The sequence below is a fragment of the Erythrolamprus reginae genome, chromosome 2 (genome assembly GCF_031021105.1).
Source record: "Erythrolamprus reginae isolate rEryReg1 chromosome 2, rEryReg1.hap1, whole genome shotgun sequence".
In the NCBI taxonomy this organism is placed as follows: domain Eukaryota; kingdom Metazoa; phylum Chordata; class Lepidosauria; order Squamata; family Dipsadidae; genus Erythrolamprus; species Erythrolamprus reginae.
In genome coordinates this window covers 32,175,453-32,196,044 of record NC_091951.1, presented here as the reverse complement: position 1 = coordinate 32,196,044, position 20,592 = coordinate 32,175,453, and the positions used below count along the sequence as shown (strand labels likewise).

At 40.6% G+C, this 20,592-nt stretch overlaps 1 protein-coding gene across 1 annotated transcript in view; it reads left to right on the top strand.

The window, feature by feature from the left end:
* LOC139160102 (E3 ubiquitin-protein ligase TRIM39-like) overlaps positions 1-20,592 on the top strand; it is a 42,006-nt gene that overhangs the window by 18,305 nt on the left and 3,109 nt on the right. The window contains exons 2-7 of the mRNA XM_070737639.1: positions 5,278-5,765; positions 9,769-9,864; positions 10,832-11,062; positions 12,113-12,135; positions 15,745-15,863; positions 16,632-16,664. Of these exons, the coding sequence (XP_070593740.1) occupies positions 5,352-5,765; positions 9,769-9,864; positions 10,832-11,062; positions 12,113-12,135; positions 15,745-15,863; positions 16,632-16,664 (916 nt within the window). The 5' untranslated portion in view covers positions 5,278-5,351. The remainder of the gene's footprint in view (positions 1-5,277; positions 5,766-9,768; positions 9,865-10,831; positions 11,063-12,112; positions 12,136-15,744; positions 15,864-16,631; positions 16,665-20,592) is intronic.

The window sequence follows — 20,592 nt, the reverse complement described above, 5'->3', positions numbered from 1 at the left end:
TACTTCCAGACTCTTTATACCTCCTATAGGCAGCCTTTTTTTCATTGACTATAGCCCTTACCTCATTGCTAAACCATAGCGGTTTCTTCTTCCTTTTACCTTTAGTTATTTGTCTTACATACAGTCCAGTGGCTTTTAAGATGGCCTTTTTTAATACAGTCCTCTGGATGCTCCTGCCATTTTATCCCTCCCCTTTAATTCATTATCTAAATATTCTCCCATTGCATTAAAATTTGTTTTTCTGAAATCCAATACTTTGGTTGCATTATAGGATTGCTCACAATGAGTTTTTACATCAAACCACAAACATAGATGGTCACTGCAACCTAAATTTTCTGCCACCTTGACATCTGAAACCCAATTCCCATTCGTAAAAACTAAATCTAGAATATTCTCCCCTCTAGTTGGTGTCTTAACCAGCTGTTCCAGAGCTGCTCCTGTAAAGGCCTCTACTATATTTTTACTTTTGCAAAAATTTTTACTTTTACTCCTCTCAATGGCTTCTTCAACCACAATAACACACAACAGATACAAACTTAAAGTAAACCCTCTAAACTCAAGTGCAGGAAATACGACTTTAGTAACCGAGTAGCTGATGCATGGAAGTCACTATCTGACTCTGTAGTATCATTGCCTAAACCCCAAAAGTTTACTCTTAGACTATCTACTGTTGACCTCCCGATTCCTAAGAGGTCAGTAAGGGGCGTGTATAAATGCACCAGAGTGCCTTTTGTCCCCTGTCCTAATGTTTCTCTTTTACTAGTATCGTGTGTGTTGTGGTTGGCTCTTTCCCAGCTCCTGCCCCAAGGAATGTGGAGGTGGATGCAGGGGAAACTTCAACATGTCATAGGCCTGTTTTATTGCCAACAGAGGCAGGTAGTTCAGTTTCCTCGGACGAAGAAGGTGGGAGTGACTTGGAAGAGCGGGGCTTAGCACACAGCCCAGGAAGTCAGTCTCCATTGTCTTCAGTTAATTCGGATGCGGAAGTCTTGGACCCACGCAGGGGCAGAGTTATGCGTAGAAGGGACCAATTGAGGGCATATTACTGGAGATAAGAGAGGCCACCTGTGTTTGGGTGGGGCTCCAGTAATTAGTGCTGCTGATATAAATAGCAGCGTGTGAGTTTGGCCCTTGTGGAAGTTTATCTGATCGTTGTGTTTCAGGACTGCCTTGCTGACTCTGGACTTTGTTGATTTTTTACAACTTTGAAACCAAAGCAAAGTGTGTGTGTGTTTCACTTCGTGGAAGAAGGAGGGCTGTGACGTTTCTTCACAGCTGCAAGCTAAGTACTTTAGGACTGATAAGGGACTTGTACAAACTACCATGTTGTTTTCGGATGAGTGCTCTTTGCAATACAAAAAGAGTGCTTAGTTTATTTTGAATTTTGTGATAAAGAACATTGTTTTGAATTTTCAAACCTGTGTGTGTCTGAAATTTGTACCCTTGAATTTTCGGGAGGCTCCTGCCAGAGAACCTGGCAGAACAGTGTGTATAAAATTATATCTTTTTACACTACCAACCTCAAGCTTCCTCTCCTTTGCCTTTTACTTTCTGCTTCCTATTCTTCGCCCCAAGGAAAACATAACACAGTGAATGCTTGGCTAGTCTTCTCCCAAAAGGTAATTTATTTATTTTTAAATGTATTTTTTATATTGTATGGAGTCACCCTCAGCCCTAGGAAGTGAGCAATGGGAAGCCCCTCCTGAATCTTTACCAAGAAAACCAGAGAAATTCGTCCAGGGAGCCTTAAGGGCCAACAATCTGAGGCAGCCCAAAAGTGGCTTCGATATTGAGATGGGCGGCCTCAGATGTAGTTTGATCTAGTAGTTAAAGCACCAGGCTAGAAAGAGGGAGACTTGAGTTCAAGTCCTGCTTTAGCCATGAAAGCTAAATGGGTGACTGAACTAATCATTCTATCTCAGTCCAGCCCACCTCACAGGATTGTTGTTCTGGGGAAAATAGGAGGAGGAAGATGTACTTGATATGTTTGTCACATTGAGCTACTTATGAAAAGAATACAAGTAGGACACACAATAAATAGATAGGGTGGACAGACAGACAGACAGAAACAAACATAGAAGATTGATGGCAGAAAAAGACCTCATGGTCCATCTAGTCTGCCCTTATACTATTTCCTGTATTTTATCTTAGGATGGATATATGTTTATCCCATGCGTGTTTAAATTCAGTTACTGTGAATTTACCAACCACATGTGCTGGACGTTTGTTCCAAGCATCTACTAGTCTTTCAATAAAATATTTTCTCATGTTGCTTCTGATCTTTCCCGTAATTAACCTCAGATTGTGCCCCTTTGTTCCTGTGTTCACTTTCCTATTAAAAACACTTCCCTCCTGAAACTTGTTTAACCCTTTACCATATTTAAATGTTTCAACCATGTCCCCTCTTTCCCTTCTAGTTCTCTAGATCAGTGTTTCCCAACCTTGGCAACTTGAAGATATCTGGACTTCAACTCCCAGAATTCCCCAGCCAGCGGTTTTTGAGTGCATGGCAATAATGCCAAGCAATTATTTCAGGGTTCAGAAAAATATAAGATGGTCTCATTTTCAGGGAAACATGGTAGATAGAGCAAAACCTCATGGCAGATGAGAGAGAAGGGAACAGAAAGGAGGAGGTTTTAGTAGCTCAAACAGGAGACGCTATATCAGGGGTGGGCTGCTGCCCGGACGGGGGGGGGGCACGCAATGGGGTAGCGAAAATGGAGTTCTATCTCAGAGCAACCAATTTGCAATGAAAGATGTTGAAAGAAAATGCAGGGCATCCTGCATAAGCCACGCCCCCTCCATATATGTATGTATGTATATATATATATATATATATGGGGAAGGGTTACGTATTTTTGTGTCAAATCACCCTGGTGTGTATGTGTGTGTGTGTGTGTGTGTGTATATATATATATATATATATATTTGTTTTCATAGATTTTCACGGGTACAGGTATGACGGTCTTGGTATATTCGGGTTTCTTCCCGTGTAGGATTTGGAAATTTCTGGTGACGTTTCGATGAGGTCCCACTCGTCATTTTCAGGCTGGTGTTTCTGTCCTTGTTCTAGAACAAGGACAGAAACACCAGCCTGAAGATGACGAGTGGGACCTCGTCGAAATGTCGCCAGAAATTTCCAAATCCTACACGGGAAGAAACCCGAATATACCAAGACCGTCATATATATACATACACACCAGGGTGATTATATATATATATACACACACCAGGGTGATTCGACACAAAAATATGTAACCCTTCCCTGGTGCAGAGTTGAAGGGATTGTATACTGTAGCCTAGAGCAGCGTTTCCCAACCGGTGTGCTGCGGCACACTAGTGTGCCGCGAGACACGGTCAGGTGTGCCGCGAAGCTCCTAGGGAAGCTCCAGCTGGGCGGGCGCTGCCGGCGCCTCCGACCTGGAGCTCCCACTCGCAGTTGTCCCCTGGCTCCTGCCCGTTGCCGTGGTTTCTGGCGCTCTCCTGCTGGGCCCCAAAGAAGGAAGGCGGGAAAAAGGAGAGCTTCATTCTTTGTGCCTCCTTTTTCCTGCCTTTCTTCTTTGGGGCCCAGCAGGAGAGCGCCAGAAACCGCGTCATCGGGCAGGAGCCGGGGGACAGCTGCGAGTGGGAGCTCGGAGGCACCGGCAGCGCCCCGCCCAGCTGGAGTTCCCTGGCGTCGGCGGCAAGTGTCCTTTGGGGCCCGGTGGGAGGGCACTGGCAGTGGGAGCAGGAGCGGGAGGGTGCCGGCTGCAGCGGCCCCAGGCGGTCACGGGGAGATGGGGGCAGCGAGAGGGAGCTCCAGGTCGGAGGCACCGACGGCGGCGGTTGGACGTGCTGCTGGACGCCGTACATGCTGGCGCTGCGGGGCTGGCATATACGGCGTCCAGCAGCACATCCAGCTGCCGTCGTCAGGGCTCCCACTCGCAGTCAGCCAAGAGAGAGAGAGAGAAAGAAAGAGAGACATAGCAAGAGAGGCAGATAGAGAGAGAGAGAGAGACATAGCAAGAGAGGCAGAGAAAGAGAGACAGAGAAAGAGAGAGAGAAAGAGAGACATAGCAAGAGAGGCAGAGAGAGAGAAAGAGAGACATAGCAAGAGAGGCAGAGAGAGAGACATAGCAAGAGAGGCAGAGAGTGAAAGAGACATAGCAAGAGGCAGAGAGAGAGAGAAAGACAGAGAGAGACATAGCAAGAAAGACAGAGAAAGAGAGAAAGAGAGACATAGCAAGAGAGGCAGAGAGAGAGAAAGAGAGACATAGCAAGAGACAGAGAGAGAAAGAGAGACAGAGAAAGAGAGAGAGAAAGAAAGAGAGATAGCAAGAGTGGCAGAGGGAGAGCAAGAAAGAGAGAAAAAAGCAAGAAAGAGATAGCAAGAGAGACAGAGAGAGAGAGCAAGGGAGAGAGAAAGACATAGAGGAAGGGAAGGAGGGAGAGATAAAGAGAGCAAAAAAGAGAGGAAGAAAGAAAGAGGGATGGGGAGAGAGAAAGAAGGGAAGGAAGAGAGAGAAATAGGGAGAAATAGAGCGAAAGGGAGGGAGAGATTTTTTCTGTCCAAACTTTTCTTTAGTGCCCCCCCCCTTCAATGTTCCCCAGGATTTTGAAAATATGAATAATGTGCCATGGCTCAAAAAAGGTTGGTAAACACTGGCCTAGAGGATAATTCTCTGCCTTACAAAGCAAAGGTTGCAGGTTCAAGTCCCAGTGGGTATGGCTAGCTGATGAGGCCAAAATAAGGCTGAAATAGATCTATCCTAGTCTCTCTTAATTTTCAAATTCAGCAAAAAAACGTGACATATATATGTATGTGTATGTATGTATGTGCATGTATGTATACACACACATACACACACAAACAAACAAACAAACAAACAGGAGACCCTATATAAAACACAAACACACACTATTTGAAACCCACAAATCACGAAGGGACTTTTATCAGGATCTCCTTTTATCAGGATCTAAGGATCAATAATTGATGGGGGGGGCACCCATTGAGTGTTGGCTTCTCCCGTATTTTCATCCCCCCCACCTCTTTTAACAGGATGCTAGGATCAATTGTAAAAATTGGGCTTCGTCCCAGGGAGGTTTTCTTCCCTCCAGCATTTAAAACAATTTCCCCCTTTAACGAGCTGGTTGCGCGAATAATAAACGATTCGGGATCCGTCCCGTGAATCTTCGCTCCAATTTCTCCCTTTTAAAATACTGCCGTTCTCCTTTAAGAAGCCAGAGAAGCTAACCGCAAGAAGACCAACAATTTGTTTCGGTTTCCTGCCTGGGCAGAACCCCAAAGGCGGTCACCTGATTCCCAGGAAAAGTTTCGAAGCTTAACTTTCTCTTTCCTTCTGGAGACGGCGATGGCGTCCGAGGCGCCCTTGCGGGATTTGGTGGAGGAAGCCTCCTGCTCCATCTGCCTGGAGTATTTCCAGGACCCCGTGTTCATCCCGGAGTGTGGCCACAACTTTTGCAGGGGCTGCTTGACCCGCAATTGGGAGACGTCGGAATCGGAGGCTTCCTGTCCCCAGTGCAGACAGACCTTCGCGCCCCGCAGCGTCCTCACCAACCGGCAGCTGGCGCGGATGGTGGAAGTGGCCAAGCGATGCGGAAGTTCTGGGGGTGAGGAAGGAGGGAGCTTCTGCCCGAAGCACCGGGAGCCCCTCAAGCTATTTTGCAAGGACCACGAGACCCTCATCTGCGTGGTCTGCATTGTCTCCGAAGAGCACAAGGGCCACTCGGTGATCCCTCCGGAGGAGGCTTTCCCGAAATACAAGGTAGGAATCAGCCTGGAGGAATCGCTGCGGAGGGACATCCAGAATCCTTTGCCTTCCTGGCAATCTTTGAACCAATTTACTTGCTTCCTCTGTTGTCTGCAAAATGGGATTAGCATGGGGCAGAACTATCACTGAGAAGCAGACTCGTGGGAAGATCCAAGAAACTTGTACTGAAGTACTTCAGCAAAAGGGTCTCAGCAGTTTAATAATAATAATAATAATAATAATAATAATAATAATAATAATAATAATAATAATAATAATAATAATAATTTATTAGATTTGTATGCCTCCCCTCTCCGAAGACTCGGGGCGGCTCCCAACATAACAATCCAATATAAATACAAATTTAATATTTAAAAAATTAAAAAACTGATTTAAAATACATTGTTATAAAAAAACTTATCTGCTACACAATCATACACACTGAGTCCAACTGAACATAAACATAATAAATGTCAACAGAAAAAAAGGAGGGGGGGAGATTAAACGAGCCAAGACTCCAACCACATATAAAAAGACAAATTTGATACAGTTAAGATTAAGTTTCCTTGACTCATGGGTTCCGTGAAATGTTTTTTATATTTCTTGCCTTGACCTACTTTGACTTCTTTCAGAAATTGCATATTTTATGCTAATCTTTCTTTATCAAGGCGTGTGTGTTTTATAATAAGCTAGAACAGTGATGGTGAACCTATGGCACGGATGCCACAGATGGCACCTGGAGCCGTATCTGCTGGCACGCGAACCGTTGCCCTAGCTCAGCTACAACCTCTATGTGTGTGCCGGCCAGTTGATTTTTGGCTAGCACAGAGGCTTTGGGAGGGTGTTTTTGGCTTCCAGAGGGGAGGGGGAGGTCATTTTTACCCTCCCCCGGCTTCAGGAAAGCCTTTTGAGCCTGCTAGGCCCACCAGAACTTGGGAAACTGGATGTTTCCGGCCGCTAGAGAGCCTGGATCAGGGAGGGGAGAAGCTGTTTTCACACTCCTCAGGCATTGAATTGTGTGGTCACATGATCAAAATTTGGATGCTTGGCAATTGCCATGATGAAGACTGAAATATATACTGCTCAAAATAAAAGGCACCCTTTAACAACACAATATAATTCCAAGTAAATCAAACTTCTGTGAAATCAAACTGTCCACTTGGGAAGCAACACTGATTAACAATAAATTTCACATGTTGTCAGCACATTCAACTTTGTACAGAACAAAGTATTCAATTAGAATATTTAATTCATTCAGATCTAGGATGTGTTCTTTGTGTGTTCCCCTTTATTTTTTGGAGCAGTGTATTATTATCTGCGGAGTCTGTGGAGAGGGGCAACATACAAATCCAATTAATAATAATAATAATAATAATAATAATAATAATAATAATAATAATCTTCTAACTGGAGTTTCCCTCTGTTGTGGTTACCTCTGGCCCTGCTCCTGCCCCAAGGACTGTGGATGTGGGGGAGACATCCACATGCTGTAGGCCTGTTTCCCCCCCCCCCCCGATATGCTGATGAAGGCTCCTCTAACCAAGAAGACATGAATGACAGGGAGGAGGAGAGTGTGGCAGACAGCTCAGAAGGAGATCAATTATCTAGCTCCTCCTTGGATTCAGAACAAGAGTTAATGATACAGCCATACATGAGGAGAGCTATGCATAGGCAACAACAACTGAGAGATTATTATCAAAGAAAATGAGGCCACCTGTGGTTGGGTGGTGCTGTGGTAATTAGTGAGGCTGCTAGAAAGAGCAGCCTGTGGGTTTGGCCATTGTGGAGGATTATCTGATCATTGTGTTTCGTGACTTCTTTACTGATTTTGACTTTTTGCGTGCTGATCCCCCCCCCCCCCCCCCGCTTTGAAACTAAACCAGAGCAAAGTGTGTTTCACTTTGTGAAAGAAGAAGGACTGAATTGCCTCACAGCTGCAAGCTAAGTATCATAGAACTGATAAGGGACTTGTACAAATTACCACTTTGTTTGGAGACCAGTGCTCTTTGCTATACTAAAAGTGGGCTTAGTTTAACCCTGCTGTTCTGTTCGGGTCGTATGCGACCCGAAGCCAAGTTTGAGTCCCTGTAAAAAATTTTCCCTGCATATCTGAAACTTGAAATTTCATGACTTTTCATCATTTCAGGGGTTCTCTCTATGAGAATTTTTTTGGGGGGGTGGGGGGCTTAGTTTTTGCTGAGCAAAAAAAGTTCCTAATGTTATGTTCGGGTCACATACGACCCGGACCGAAAACACTTCATTTGAAGTGCTTATGTTTGGTCAATTTGAAAACTTTTTTCACTTGGAAAGTAGTCTGAACATTTCTGCACACAATGATATGAAAATTGAAATGAAAAAATTAATCCTTATTGGTTTATTTTGCACATAAATGTGCCGCCCCCCCCGTTTTTGTGATTTTTTTTCAATTTATGGATAGTTTTGCTTGCAAAATCCATTCTATTTTACTGGAGTTGGTGTGGGATTGGTAGCTTGAACATTTCTGAATATAAGAAAAATATAAAGGAACTGAAAAAAATGATTCTTACTGGTTTTTTAACATCAGAAATAAGGCCTCCCCCCCCCCTCGGCTGCTTGCAATCATTTTCACTTTTTATTTTTTTATGCTCCAAATCCGAAATATTCTTTAAAATCTTAGGCATTCATTTACTCAATTTAACAATGCTGGTCATCAAAAAATATTTTTGGGGTGGTGGCTAATTGTTTTCTGGGCAAAAAAAAATCATAACTTCAAATCTGTTTCTGTTCGTATATGACAGGACCAAAAATATTTTTTTTAGGTACTTGAATTTAATCTTTTTGAAAACTTTTTCAACTGGAAAACTAGTTTGAACATTTATGAACATAATGATATGAAAATTGAACTGGAAAAATTGAGACTTATATTTTTATTTTGATCAAAAAGCCCCTCCCCCATCCTTTCTGAATTTCGTGTCAATTTATATTTTTTAAGGCTACAAATCCCTAAGGAATTTTCCCCCAAAAGGTTTGATATACTAAATTGAACATTTCTGAACATGAGAAAAATATAAATGAACTGAAAAAAATGGTTCTTATTGGTTTATTTTTGCCACAAAAGGGCCACCCCCCCCCTGGCCTTGCTGTGTGCCATTATTGTCACTGTTTATACATATTTGTCTATAAATATTTGGAATATCCTTTTGAAAATCAACCACATTGTAGCCAGATAACTAATTTTATGAAAGAAATCCATTTTACTAAAAAAAAGTATGTAAGTTTGAAATTAACAGCATAATTTTTATATAAATTGAAATAAATTTATATGCAAAATAAACCAATATGCATCAATTTTTCCAGTTCAATTTTCATATCATTAAGTTCAGAAATGTTCAAGCTACAAATCCCACACCAACTTTAGCAAAATAGAATGCATTCTGCTAGCAAAACTATCCATAAAGTAAAGACTATTTCACAAAAACGGGGGGAGGCACATTTATGTGCAAAATAAACCAATAAGGATTAATTTTTTCAGTTCAATTTTCATATCATTGTGTGCAGTAATGTTCAAGCTACCAATCCCACACCAACTTTAGTAAAATAGAATGCATTTTGCAAGCAAAACTATCCATAAATTGAAAAAAAATCACAAAAACGGGGGGGGCAGCACATTTATGTGCAAAATAAACCAATAAGGATTAATTTTTTCATTTCAATTTTCATATCATTGTGTGCAGAAATGTTCAGACTACTTTCCAAGTGAAAAAAGTTTTCAAATTGACCAAACATAAGCACTTCAAATGAAGTGTTTTCTGTCCGGGTCGTATGTGACCCGAACATATCACTAGGAACTTTTTTCGAACAGAACACATTAAGTGACTTTTCATTATAAAGAACATTGTTTTGAATTTTCAAATGTGTGTGTGTGTCTGAAATTTGTACCTGTGAATTTTTGGGAGGAGTCTGCCAGAGAGCCCGACAGAATACCCTCCAATTTAATTCTTTACAGAAAAGAAACTCAAAACTTGTATTTTCTCTTCAGATCAAGGCTGTGGATTGCCTGAAGGTTCAGAAGGCGCAGAAAGAAAAAATATCTACATACAAAAGAGACACAGAGAAAACAGTGCAGGAAATACTTGTAAGTATTGATCCAACAGTGAGGATTTTCTGAGCTAATAGGAAGGAGACCCCCTCCACCATTTTTAATGATAGACAGCCTATTCGTAAGTACAAGTTCTGACTTAAATGAAATTCAAATTATTCTTTGGGGGGGGAATTTTTTTTTTTGTTCTCCAATCACGTATACAGAAAAAAAGATACCATTTATTTTAAATTAATTTACAATTTTGTTATATATAAATTAACCACTGCCACCTCCTCAGCATTTGACATCTGAACCAAAAAATAATTATTCCAATTACTATTCTTAATCACATCAAATTAATTAGATCATAATGTTTCTAATTTTCTCAAAATCTCCTCCATATCTATTTTCATGTATGCTTTCATGTACCCTCTTCCATAATAAATGCCCCCTAGAATGAAAAATAAAAAGGACATTAAGGGAAAAGAAAAGGAGCAAAAATTTCAGATTACCTCCAACACAGTATTCTAAAAAGAAAAAAAGTCACTGTATGGCCAGTGTAATCATCTTCCCTATACTAATTATAACACTTTCAATCCATCATCTGACCATCGACCCCGCCCCTCTTCCAATGAAATTAAATTAATGACTGTGTTAGGGCAGAGAACTTGTTCTTAACCTGGAGACTAAGATGTCACCACTTGCTGAATGACATAGTTGGATTAAGTGTACCGTGTTTTATACAAAGGGTTTGGCTTGCTGAATAAAGTAAATAAAGTATTTGGAATCCCGGATTGCCAAGAATATTTTCATAAGATCATTTAAACTCTATTTTTTAATTAAAAATATTTTCCTCCGCCCTGTTTTTTTAATATCAAAAGGGTTTTTTTCTTCTTAGAAAATTCTTCCACCTCACTTCTAGATTCTTTAAGGAATCTATTTAATTATTATAGCAATAAAAATAAAAATAAAATAATAACAATAAAAATATGCTCTTTGCTTTTTCTCCTTCGTGTTCTAGGACAAAATGAAAGAAATGAAAAAAGGTTTAATGGCTGAATTCAGAGAGCTTCAACTCTTGTTAGAAGCACAGGAGAAGCGCCTATTGACTAGGATGGAAGAGATGGAGAAGGATCTTATGGCAAGAGAGGAGAAGGGTTTGGCCAAGCACATGGAGGAACTCTGCTCCCTTGACCATCTCATCCAGGAGATAGAAGAGAAGCTTCAGGAACCAGCCAGCAAACTCTTACAGGTCAGGCAGGACGTTGAGATCATAGAATACTAGGGCTGGAAGGGACCTTGGAGGTCTTCTAGTAATCTAGTCTAATCCTCTGCCTAAGGCAGGAGCCCTCATATTCTCCCAAAAAAATGGTTGTCAAAATTATTATTGGAATCATCCAGTGACTCAGTACACACAAATCTGTGAGGGCAGCTATTGCGCTGATAAATAATTGTGACTCAGGAAATTATTCCTTATTTTAGGTTTTATCTTTTTGTGAGCAGCTTCTACTCTTCACCTCTTGTTCTGCCCTTAAGTGTTACAGAGACTAAATTGATGCCCTTTTCCTTATCACAGCCTTTCAAGTATTGGAAGATGGCTGTTGTGTCTCTCCTAAGCCTTCTCTTGGTTAGGCTGAGCATGCTGTGTTCCCCTAGCCATTCATTGTACAGTTTGGCTTCCAGAGTCCTTATCATCTTTATTGCTCCTTTTTTTCTTTTCCATAAATTTAATAAAAATTATAATAGTGAAAAGCGCAAATGGAAATAAAGAAAATAGGGAAATAGAGAAGGATAAGAATGGGAAAGAAGTATAGGATAAAGGGAAAAGAAAAAGACCCCATGTTGTCTTTCAACTTTTTTCTGTACAGTAAAATGCAAAATAATATAACAGCTACAACTTTTATTTTTGAACATTTGGCAATTATTAGCCAAGAAAAACAGATTAGTCTAATAAACAAAATCAAGTATTAAGAGTTCATTGTTTTGTATCTTGAGCACAAAGTTTAAACCAACTTCGAAGTAGAAACATTGGATGATAATCTAATTAAAGTAGTCAATTTTTTTCATTTTTTCCTCTACCTCCATTACTTTTTTCATCCATTCTTCTCTTGTGATTGATATAGTTTTCCATGTCTGTATGTAAGATTCTGGCTGGACTCAACAAGTTGAACAGTTGGGGGGGGGGGGGCAAGAACAATGAGATTTTTAAAATTAAAATTACTCGTTTATTTTGTGAATGTAAGAATTTAATTTTCTGCATAGGAAATGGCTCCTTTCAGTGCTGTTTCTCTTTATTTTTTAGGACATTGGAAGCATCTTGAAGAAGTAAGTAAATCCTCCCTTTTCTTTACAGTCTCAGATTCTCAGCAGATCTTTCAGCAGTTTTCCTATTTTGGGAACTGCTGTTTGTATTTAGCAGTATTTTAATGTAAAGACAACATGTTGTATTTCAGGGCTTTTTAGACATTTCCTCAGATAACCTCAACACAATATAATTAACAATATTTGATATGATCAATTTTATTTTTATTTATTTATTATTAGAGTTGATTTTTATTAAATTATTACAGTTGGTTTCACGGTTTGGTTGGTTTCACAGTCAGTCAGGTGTTTAGATTGAATTTTGCCATTTTATCCACCTATTGAGTCTAAGCTCTTCTAAGCAATGCAAGTATCATAAATACAGTACATGCTAGTTGCGAAGGAAACAAATCATGATTGCAGAGACACTGTGATAGATGTTAAGTGGGAAAATGTTGTAAGTCATTTTTTTGACAACCATGGTAAATGGTTGCTAACCAATAGTCAGAAATTGAAGGTTACTTATAAGTGCGATTTCATTGCTTGGTATACCTGAATCCATCAAGATCAGTTTGAACATTATATATATTGTCTAATTACATGTGACACCCATGTTAGTCATTGGTCATCAGTCATTTGTTAAGCTACAGCCCATTTGTTTGGCCAAGAGATTCACAAGAATTTTCCAGAGTAGGGAACCCAAAACTGAAACTTAGTTGCCATTACTAGATCTCTTGTTTAACTTGATGAAGGTGAATGAGTGCAGTTCTGAATCAGGATCCACTGGTGCCCATATTTGAATAGCTAGCCAGAGAAACGACTGAAGTCTGGGAAATGGGCCCTTATCAATCAACAGGAGTGCTGATTTACCACCAGCTGTACCAAGTACTTAGGAGCCAAGGATGGGACAACACAAAAAACAACAATGAATGACTTAATAATTGGTCATCAACATCCCACTGAACAACTACAAACCACACACAACTAAACACCACATAAATACAATGTGTAGAACAGCTCAGTGCACACATTTGGGTGTGAAAGAGAGGTTTCAGAAGACGCAGATTAGATCGTGTAGCTGGCTAATCCTCAAGAACCATTTGATGGTTTAGAAAGCTTCTATTGCCAGGTTGATAACACTTACAGGAACTGGGCATCACTAGTCTAATGAGGAGAAGGGCCAGGGGAGACCAATGTTCCCTCTAATTTTTCGGTGTGGGCGGAAAAGTATAGCGTCTGAGCAGCAGTCCCCTTGGCACTGGGCGGCATAAAAGTATGAATAGAGAGAGAGGGGGGGGGTAGGTAGGTAGGTAGATAGATAAGAAAAAAATCCTTCTTTATTAAAAGAAATTAATAATAAAACAAAACCAAAATCTTTTACTATTAAAACAAAACAAAGATGATTCTTGACAAATGTATATTTTATTTTATGTAAGCTGAGAGCATATGCACCAAGACAAATTCCTTGTTTGTCCAATCACACTTGGCCAATTAAATTCTATTCTATTCCATTCTATTCTAATAATAAAACAAAACCAAAATCTATTAGATTAGATTTAGATTAGATTTATTGGATTTATATGCCGCCCCTCTCCGCAGACTCGGGGCGGCTATTATTATTAAAACTAAAACAACCAGCAAAACCAAAAGCATAACTATTAATAAATCCATGCTTTAAAATCTTCATTTCTTAAATATTTATCATAGAATTATAGTAATCTTGTAATACTATGAAAATCTACCTGAACACCAATTCATCAATTAATATATTTCCATAAATTATACTTTTCTATAATTTCATTCAAGCTCAATTAATTTTCAGGCACTTGGCATTTATTATTATTAACTTACATCAATCTTCTACATTTCCAAGTACTGTATATTTTAAATTCATAATGCAAACTCATAAAATCATACAGTACATATCATAAACCCCTTATTTATCATATGTATCTTCCATTAATTTTACCTATGTAATTCTATATAGTTCTAAAATTCTAATCCAATTTTTAAAATTAATAAATCCTAATATTAAACAATACCTAAATATATCTTTTACCAATATTCCATAGTCAATCGATATTTAATAATCAATCATCCCTCCTCAAATTTCTACCACTGTTCTCATTTCTGGGTCTCTCCTGTCTCTCCCCCTTTTCTGTCTCATTTGTTTCTCATTTCTCCCTCTTCCTCCCATTTTTCCCCTTCCCTCTCTCAGTTCTCCTCTCTTTTTCCATCCCTGCCTCCTCCTCCCTGCCTGTGTGTGTGTGTGAACTCTTGAACCATTTCCAAAAACAGGTGAGGGCTTTCTCTCTGTTATTATTTAAGTGTTTTTACCATATGCTTTAAATCAAGAGTCACTTCTTTCTCTGTTTCTCTCTTTTTCCTGTCATTCTCTGCCTCAATCATTTTCTCATTTCTCTTTTTTTCTTCCCTTTTTTCTATCATTTCTTTCTCTCTTCCTTCCACTCTTCTCTCTCTCTCTTGCTTTCTCTCTGTCGCTTTTTTACTCTCTCACTCTCACTCTCTTCCTTCCTCTCTCTCCTCTCTCTCTCTCTTGCTTTTTTCTCTCTTTTTTTTCTGTCTCTCCCCCCTTGCTCTCTCTCTTTTTCTCACTTTTTCTCTCCCTCTCTCCTTTCTATCTCGCTCTGTCTGTTGCTCTCTCCCTCTCTTGTTCTCTTTCTCTCTTGCTTTCTTTCTCTCACACACTTTCTCTTGTTCTCTCTCTCTCTCATTTTCTCTCTTTCTCCCCACCTCTTTCTCTCTCCCCTCACTTTCTCTCTATCTCACTGTTGCTCTCTCTCTCTCTTTCTCGCTTGTTCTCTCTTTCTCTCTGTCCCTTTCTTCTTTGCGGAGGCCGGCGAAGGTTTTTCTTATTTTGAATGTGCCTGGCGGGCTGGCAGAGGGATGGAAAGCGCATGCACACATGCAACATTCTAAATCAACATCGCGGGCCTCCGCTGTGAGAAGAACACCCGCTCCGCTTCTCCTGCAGCCCTCTTGCTGATAGTCCGGGATGAAAGCACTCTCAGCGAATGGAGGGGTGAGGCGGGCATTCACAAAGCGCTCAGAGTGGCTAGCAGCCGGATGAGGAGGACGAGAAGCCACAGCCACCACTGCCACTGTGGGAGCTTCATCGCTGGAAGCTTTCATAAAGAGATGGTGTAAGGCACAGATGGTGACCCTATGGCACATGTGCTGCAGGTGGCATGCAGAGCCATATCTGAGGGCAGGTGAAGCATTGCCCTATGTCAGCTCCAACATACATGTGCACGCCCGCCAGCAGATTTCCGGCCTTTTCGGCTGTTTTTGCTCTCCCCAGGCTTCAGGAAGTCCTGAACTCTGGGGACGGCAAAAAATGGTCCAACTGTAAGTCCGGAGACTTCAGTGTGTCCTGTGTGCATGAAAAATGTTGTACACATGTGCAGGAGCCACTGTGGGGGTTGTGTCCATACATTGGGGGGCACATTGCATTGTGTGTGTGGGCACAATCACACGCAGCCACACGTTTTTTGGCACCAGAGGCAGAGAAGGTTCACCATCACTGGTGTAAGGTCTCCTGCTTGGGTGGCGTGTGGTGGGGGATGGACTAGATGGTCTTCCCACTCTTATTCTGTTATTTTGACTTGACAGGTACCAGGCTAAGGAAACGTATGAGAATCCAGTGGATTTACTTCTAGAGCCGAAGTGGGCAATCTGGGATTACAGTCATGACCTTGCACGTCTGAAAAGGGCCAAGGAAAAGTTGAGAGGTAAAAAAGAGCCCCTGGGGTTTTGCCCTGGATGACATTTTGAGCATCCAAGAGAGATTCTGGCTCAGTTTGATTGTAAAACGAGACTTACCTGTATTCTTTGTAGCCAAAATCCATATGCACTGATCAGTGGGAAAGCAGAATAAACTACCACGAACTTTAATGTATATATATATATATATACAGGTAGTTCTTGACTTATGACTTATGACAGTTGAGCTGAAAATTTCTGTTGCTAAGCAAGTCAGTTACTAAGTGAACAGTGGCCCATTTTACAAACTCTTGCCACAGTTATTCAGAAAATCCTGCCAGTTAAGTGAATTGTGGTTGATAAATGAATCTGGCTTCCCCCATTGACTTTGCTTGTTAGAAGCTCCCCAAGAAGGTCGAAGAGGACAATCCCAGATGCTGCAACCATCATAAATACAAGCTGGTTCCCAGTGCCCGAATTTGGGTCACGTGACTGGGGAGGCTCCAGCAGTCATAAGTGTGAGAATTGGTCATAAATCACTTTTTTCGGTGCCGCTGTAACTCCACTACACATATAGTGGTAAGTTGAGAACTACCTGCCTATGGAATATATAGTAGAATATATTTATACCTGATGGACTATGTATAGCCACCAATGACATTTTGGCTTCTGGTTTTCCATATTCCTTATTTCCTGATTTGAGTCCAAGGAAAGCAAACCAGGATATCTGTAGGGAGGCCCTTCTGTTGCTTGAACTCTAGTGATGAGATGCTGAATCCCTCCCTCTTCTTCCCCAGATACTCTGGAAACTACATTTCTACTACAGGAAGGTAAATATTATTAGAATTTTAAGCTCTGATGCCAGTAATTTAAGAGAAACCTGATAATTAACTAACATCTCCTATGCATCACTCTACGCATGTGTGGATGTGTCATAACTTCTTGTTCCGAATCCTTGGATGATAGGGATGATTGTCTGCCAAACTCCCCTCTTCCCTGTCACTCACACTTCCTTGATCAGAGGAGACTTCGTCGTCAGATTCCATCAGGAGCAAAAGAGGCCTGTGGCATGTGGATGTTTCCCCCACCTCCACCTCCACATGCCTTGGGGCAGGAGCTGGGCCAGAGCCAACCACAACACTTTAATGCTTCAAATATGCCATAGTGTCTACTCCTTCTTATGTATTCTCTCAAAACCCTTACAAGAAAGAAAAATTTTATCCACTACAAACAGTAACAAAGAAAGAAAACTATAATTAAATATAGAAAGAAAAGAGAAAAAAGAAAGAGCAAAATAAACAAAAAGAAAAACCAAAGTCTATTATTATACTAATGTGAAAACAATATAAGAATTAACCAAACCATCATTTCAAATCTTCAATGACTAATCATCTTAATATTATAATCATATTTCATTGCAAATCATAATCAATTATTATTCAAATGTTTATCACTTAATTGTCATTATCTCAATAAAATTTAATGACTTGAAATATATGTTAAGAACAACACCTAATAAATGTAACTACATCATTTCATAGTTAATGCATACTCAATAATCTATCATCCCTCCTTAAAACAGCATTTTTGCCAATCCTCAGGGCTTTTATTTTTTATCATTTTAAACCCATATATTTTCTCCTTGCCTCTCTTTTTAATAAAATATAAGATCTTTTGCATTCCCATTCTGACTTCTTCCTCTGCCATTTCTGGGGTATCAGGTCATATCTATTTTTCATTTCTTAGTGCTTAAAGTATTTTTATTTATTTATTTTGTCCAATACACAATAATATACAATGAAGCTTATAGAGATATAGTAGAGAAGATATATGAGATATAAGAGAGACTATAGGATCTGGGACGGAAGGCACTCTAGTGCGCTTATGCACACCCCTTACTGACTGGTTAGGAATCTGTAGAGGTCAACCGTGGATAATCTAAGGGTAAAGTGTTGGGGGTTACGGGATGATACTACAGAGTCCGGTAATGAGTTCCACGCTTCAACAACTCGATTACTAAAGTTGTATTTTTTACAGTCAAGTTTGAAGCGGTTAATACTAGGCTTGAATTTGTTGTGTGCTCTTGTGTTGTTGTGGTTGAAGCTGAAGTAGTCGCCGACAGGCAGGACGTTGCAGCATATGATCTTGTGGGCAATACTTAGATTATGTTTATGGCGTCGTAGTTCTAAGCTTTCAAGACCCAGGATTGTAAGTCTAGTTTCGTACGGAATTCTGTTTCGGGTATCTTCTGGTGAAGTATCTTTCCACATTTTCAAGGGTGTTAATGTCAGAAATGTGGTATGGGTTATTTATTTATTTATTATTTATTTATTGGATTTGTATGCCGCCCCTCTCCGCAGACTCGGGGCAGCTAACAACAATGATAAAAAACAGCATGTAACAATCCAATTAATAAAACAACTAAAAACCCTTATTATAAAACCAAACAGACGAAGATATATTGTAGGATGGGTCTGCCAAAGGTTTTGTAAACGCTGGTAAGTAGTGTGAGATTTCCAGAGCAGAAGCTACATAGGATTAGATTAACAAGTGAGGCCTTCTTGGTGATGTTGTTGCAGTGGTCTTTGGCACTTAGATTTTAGTTATTCGTATTCTTAGGTCCTTGACCGAGTGGGGATTATCTGTGATGTGTTTATTCAGTTTGTATTTGAAGTTCTGATTCTTTTTGCCGATGTGTAGGACAGAGCATTTGCTGGTTGAGATTTGGAGTTGCCATGTATTGGACCAGTCAGAAACTGAGTCTAGGTCTTTTTGTAGTTGTGTTTTTAGTGGTGTTGAGTTTTACATCATCTGCAAAAAGAACACAGTTGCTTGTGATGAGATCGCAAAGGTCATTGATGTAGAGAATGAAGAGCGTAGGTCCCAGTACGTCACCTTGGAGGACACTGCTTTTAACAGGGATGGGTGTGGATATGGAGCTTTCTATTTTGACCACTTGTTTCCTGTTTGACAGGAATGCAGTAATCCAGCTATGGAGAGATCCTGAGATGCCAATGGATTTGAGTTTTAGAAGTAGTTTGTCATGGACCACTGAATCAAAAGCTTTGCAGAAGTCAATATAAATTGCATCTATAGTTTTTCCTTGGTCAAGATGAGTTGCCCATATGGTTTTTCAGTGGAGGAGCTGTACGTTGCAGGATAGGTTTTTTCTGAATCCAAATTGTTTGTTAGAGAGCAGATTATTAGTTTCTAGGTGAAGAGTAATTGATTGGTTTATAATTGATTCCATAATTTTACATGAGACACAGCATAGTGATATAGGTCTGTAGTTATCGACAAGAGAGGGGTCTCCTTTTTTGAAGACGGGGATGACCATAGCTTTTGACCATAGTTTAGGAAGTGTGCTGGTTCTGAAGGATTTTTGGATGATTGTGTTCAGTGGTTCTGCTATAGCAGAAGAAAGATTTCTTAGGAAATATTCACATAGACCATCTGGTCCGACTGATAGGGAAGGTTTAAGGTCACGTAATGCTTTTTCAACTTGGTCTTTAGTGAAGTCTATTTGGGTTAGGTCATTGAGAGAGTTTCAGGTGAGAGTGATGAATTCAGGGGATGAGCCGTTGCTGTTGACAAAGACAGAGCCAAAGAATAAATTGAGAAGGTTAGTGTTGGATGAATCATCGTGGTATTCAGCAATAACACTTTTTAACAGTCAGCATATTGCCCCCACAATCCGGGTCCTCATTTTACCCACCTCAGAAGGATGGAAGGCTGAGTCAACCTTGAGCCGGTGATGAGATTTGAACCACTGACCTTCAGATCTGCAGTCAGCTTCAGTGGCCTGCAGTACAGCACTCTACGTGCTGTGCAGTTGCAGTTAGAGAATAGGTTTTGACAGTTTAATGTTGAAAGATCGGCATCAATGAGTTTGTAGTTCGCTTTTTTGAAGTTGAATTTCAGAGTCACATTATTTGGGTGGATCTTAGTGTGGCTTAGGTTGAGACTGAAGTTTATCATGCTGTGGTCACTGTTGGAAAAAGGTTCTTTTATTTGTAAGCCATATATTGTACTTTTGCTGTTGCAGATGATGAGATCCAGAAAGTTATCTAATCTAGTATTGTCAGTTACTAGTTGGTCAAGCCCCAGACTGGTGACTGTGTTATATGTAGTAGAGTGGAGTAGGTTTTGGATTGGTTAGAGGTAGTAAGGGGCGCGCTTTCCTAGTCTTTCTTTGTGGTGTTAGGGATGACATTTTGTTTTTGTTGTGGTGGTTCTGGTTGGAAGTGTCGATTTGTTGTTGTGAGATGGTTGGAAGAAGTAGGGTGGTTGATGAGAGATGTTAGGCTGGAACATGTAGGGAGGATTGTGGGTCCTGGATTTGATGCATTTTGGGCGAAAGTTGATGTATAACTTAGTTTCACCAAGGTCAAGGCGTCTCTTTACAGTGATCCCCCGGGTATTGCGATCCCGATGATTGCGAAACGGCTATATGGCGATTTTTAAACCCGGAAGTAAAAACACCATCTGCGCATGCACGCCCTTTTTTCCTATGGGCACGCATGCGTAGATGGCACTGGGCAGATCAGCTGCTGGGCGGCTTCCCTGGGTCTTCCCCCTCTTGCTGGCGGGAGGGCGAGCGGTGGGCATCAGCGAGGAGTTTCCCCACCGCCCACGCAAACTCGCTGCCGCTCGCCCGCCCTTCGCCCGCCCACGCTGTTCGGTCGCGCAAATATGTACAGTATATATCTTACCCAGCAAGCTCTTTTTGTTGTTCTTTTGAGGTGATTTTGTCCCGCT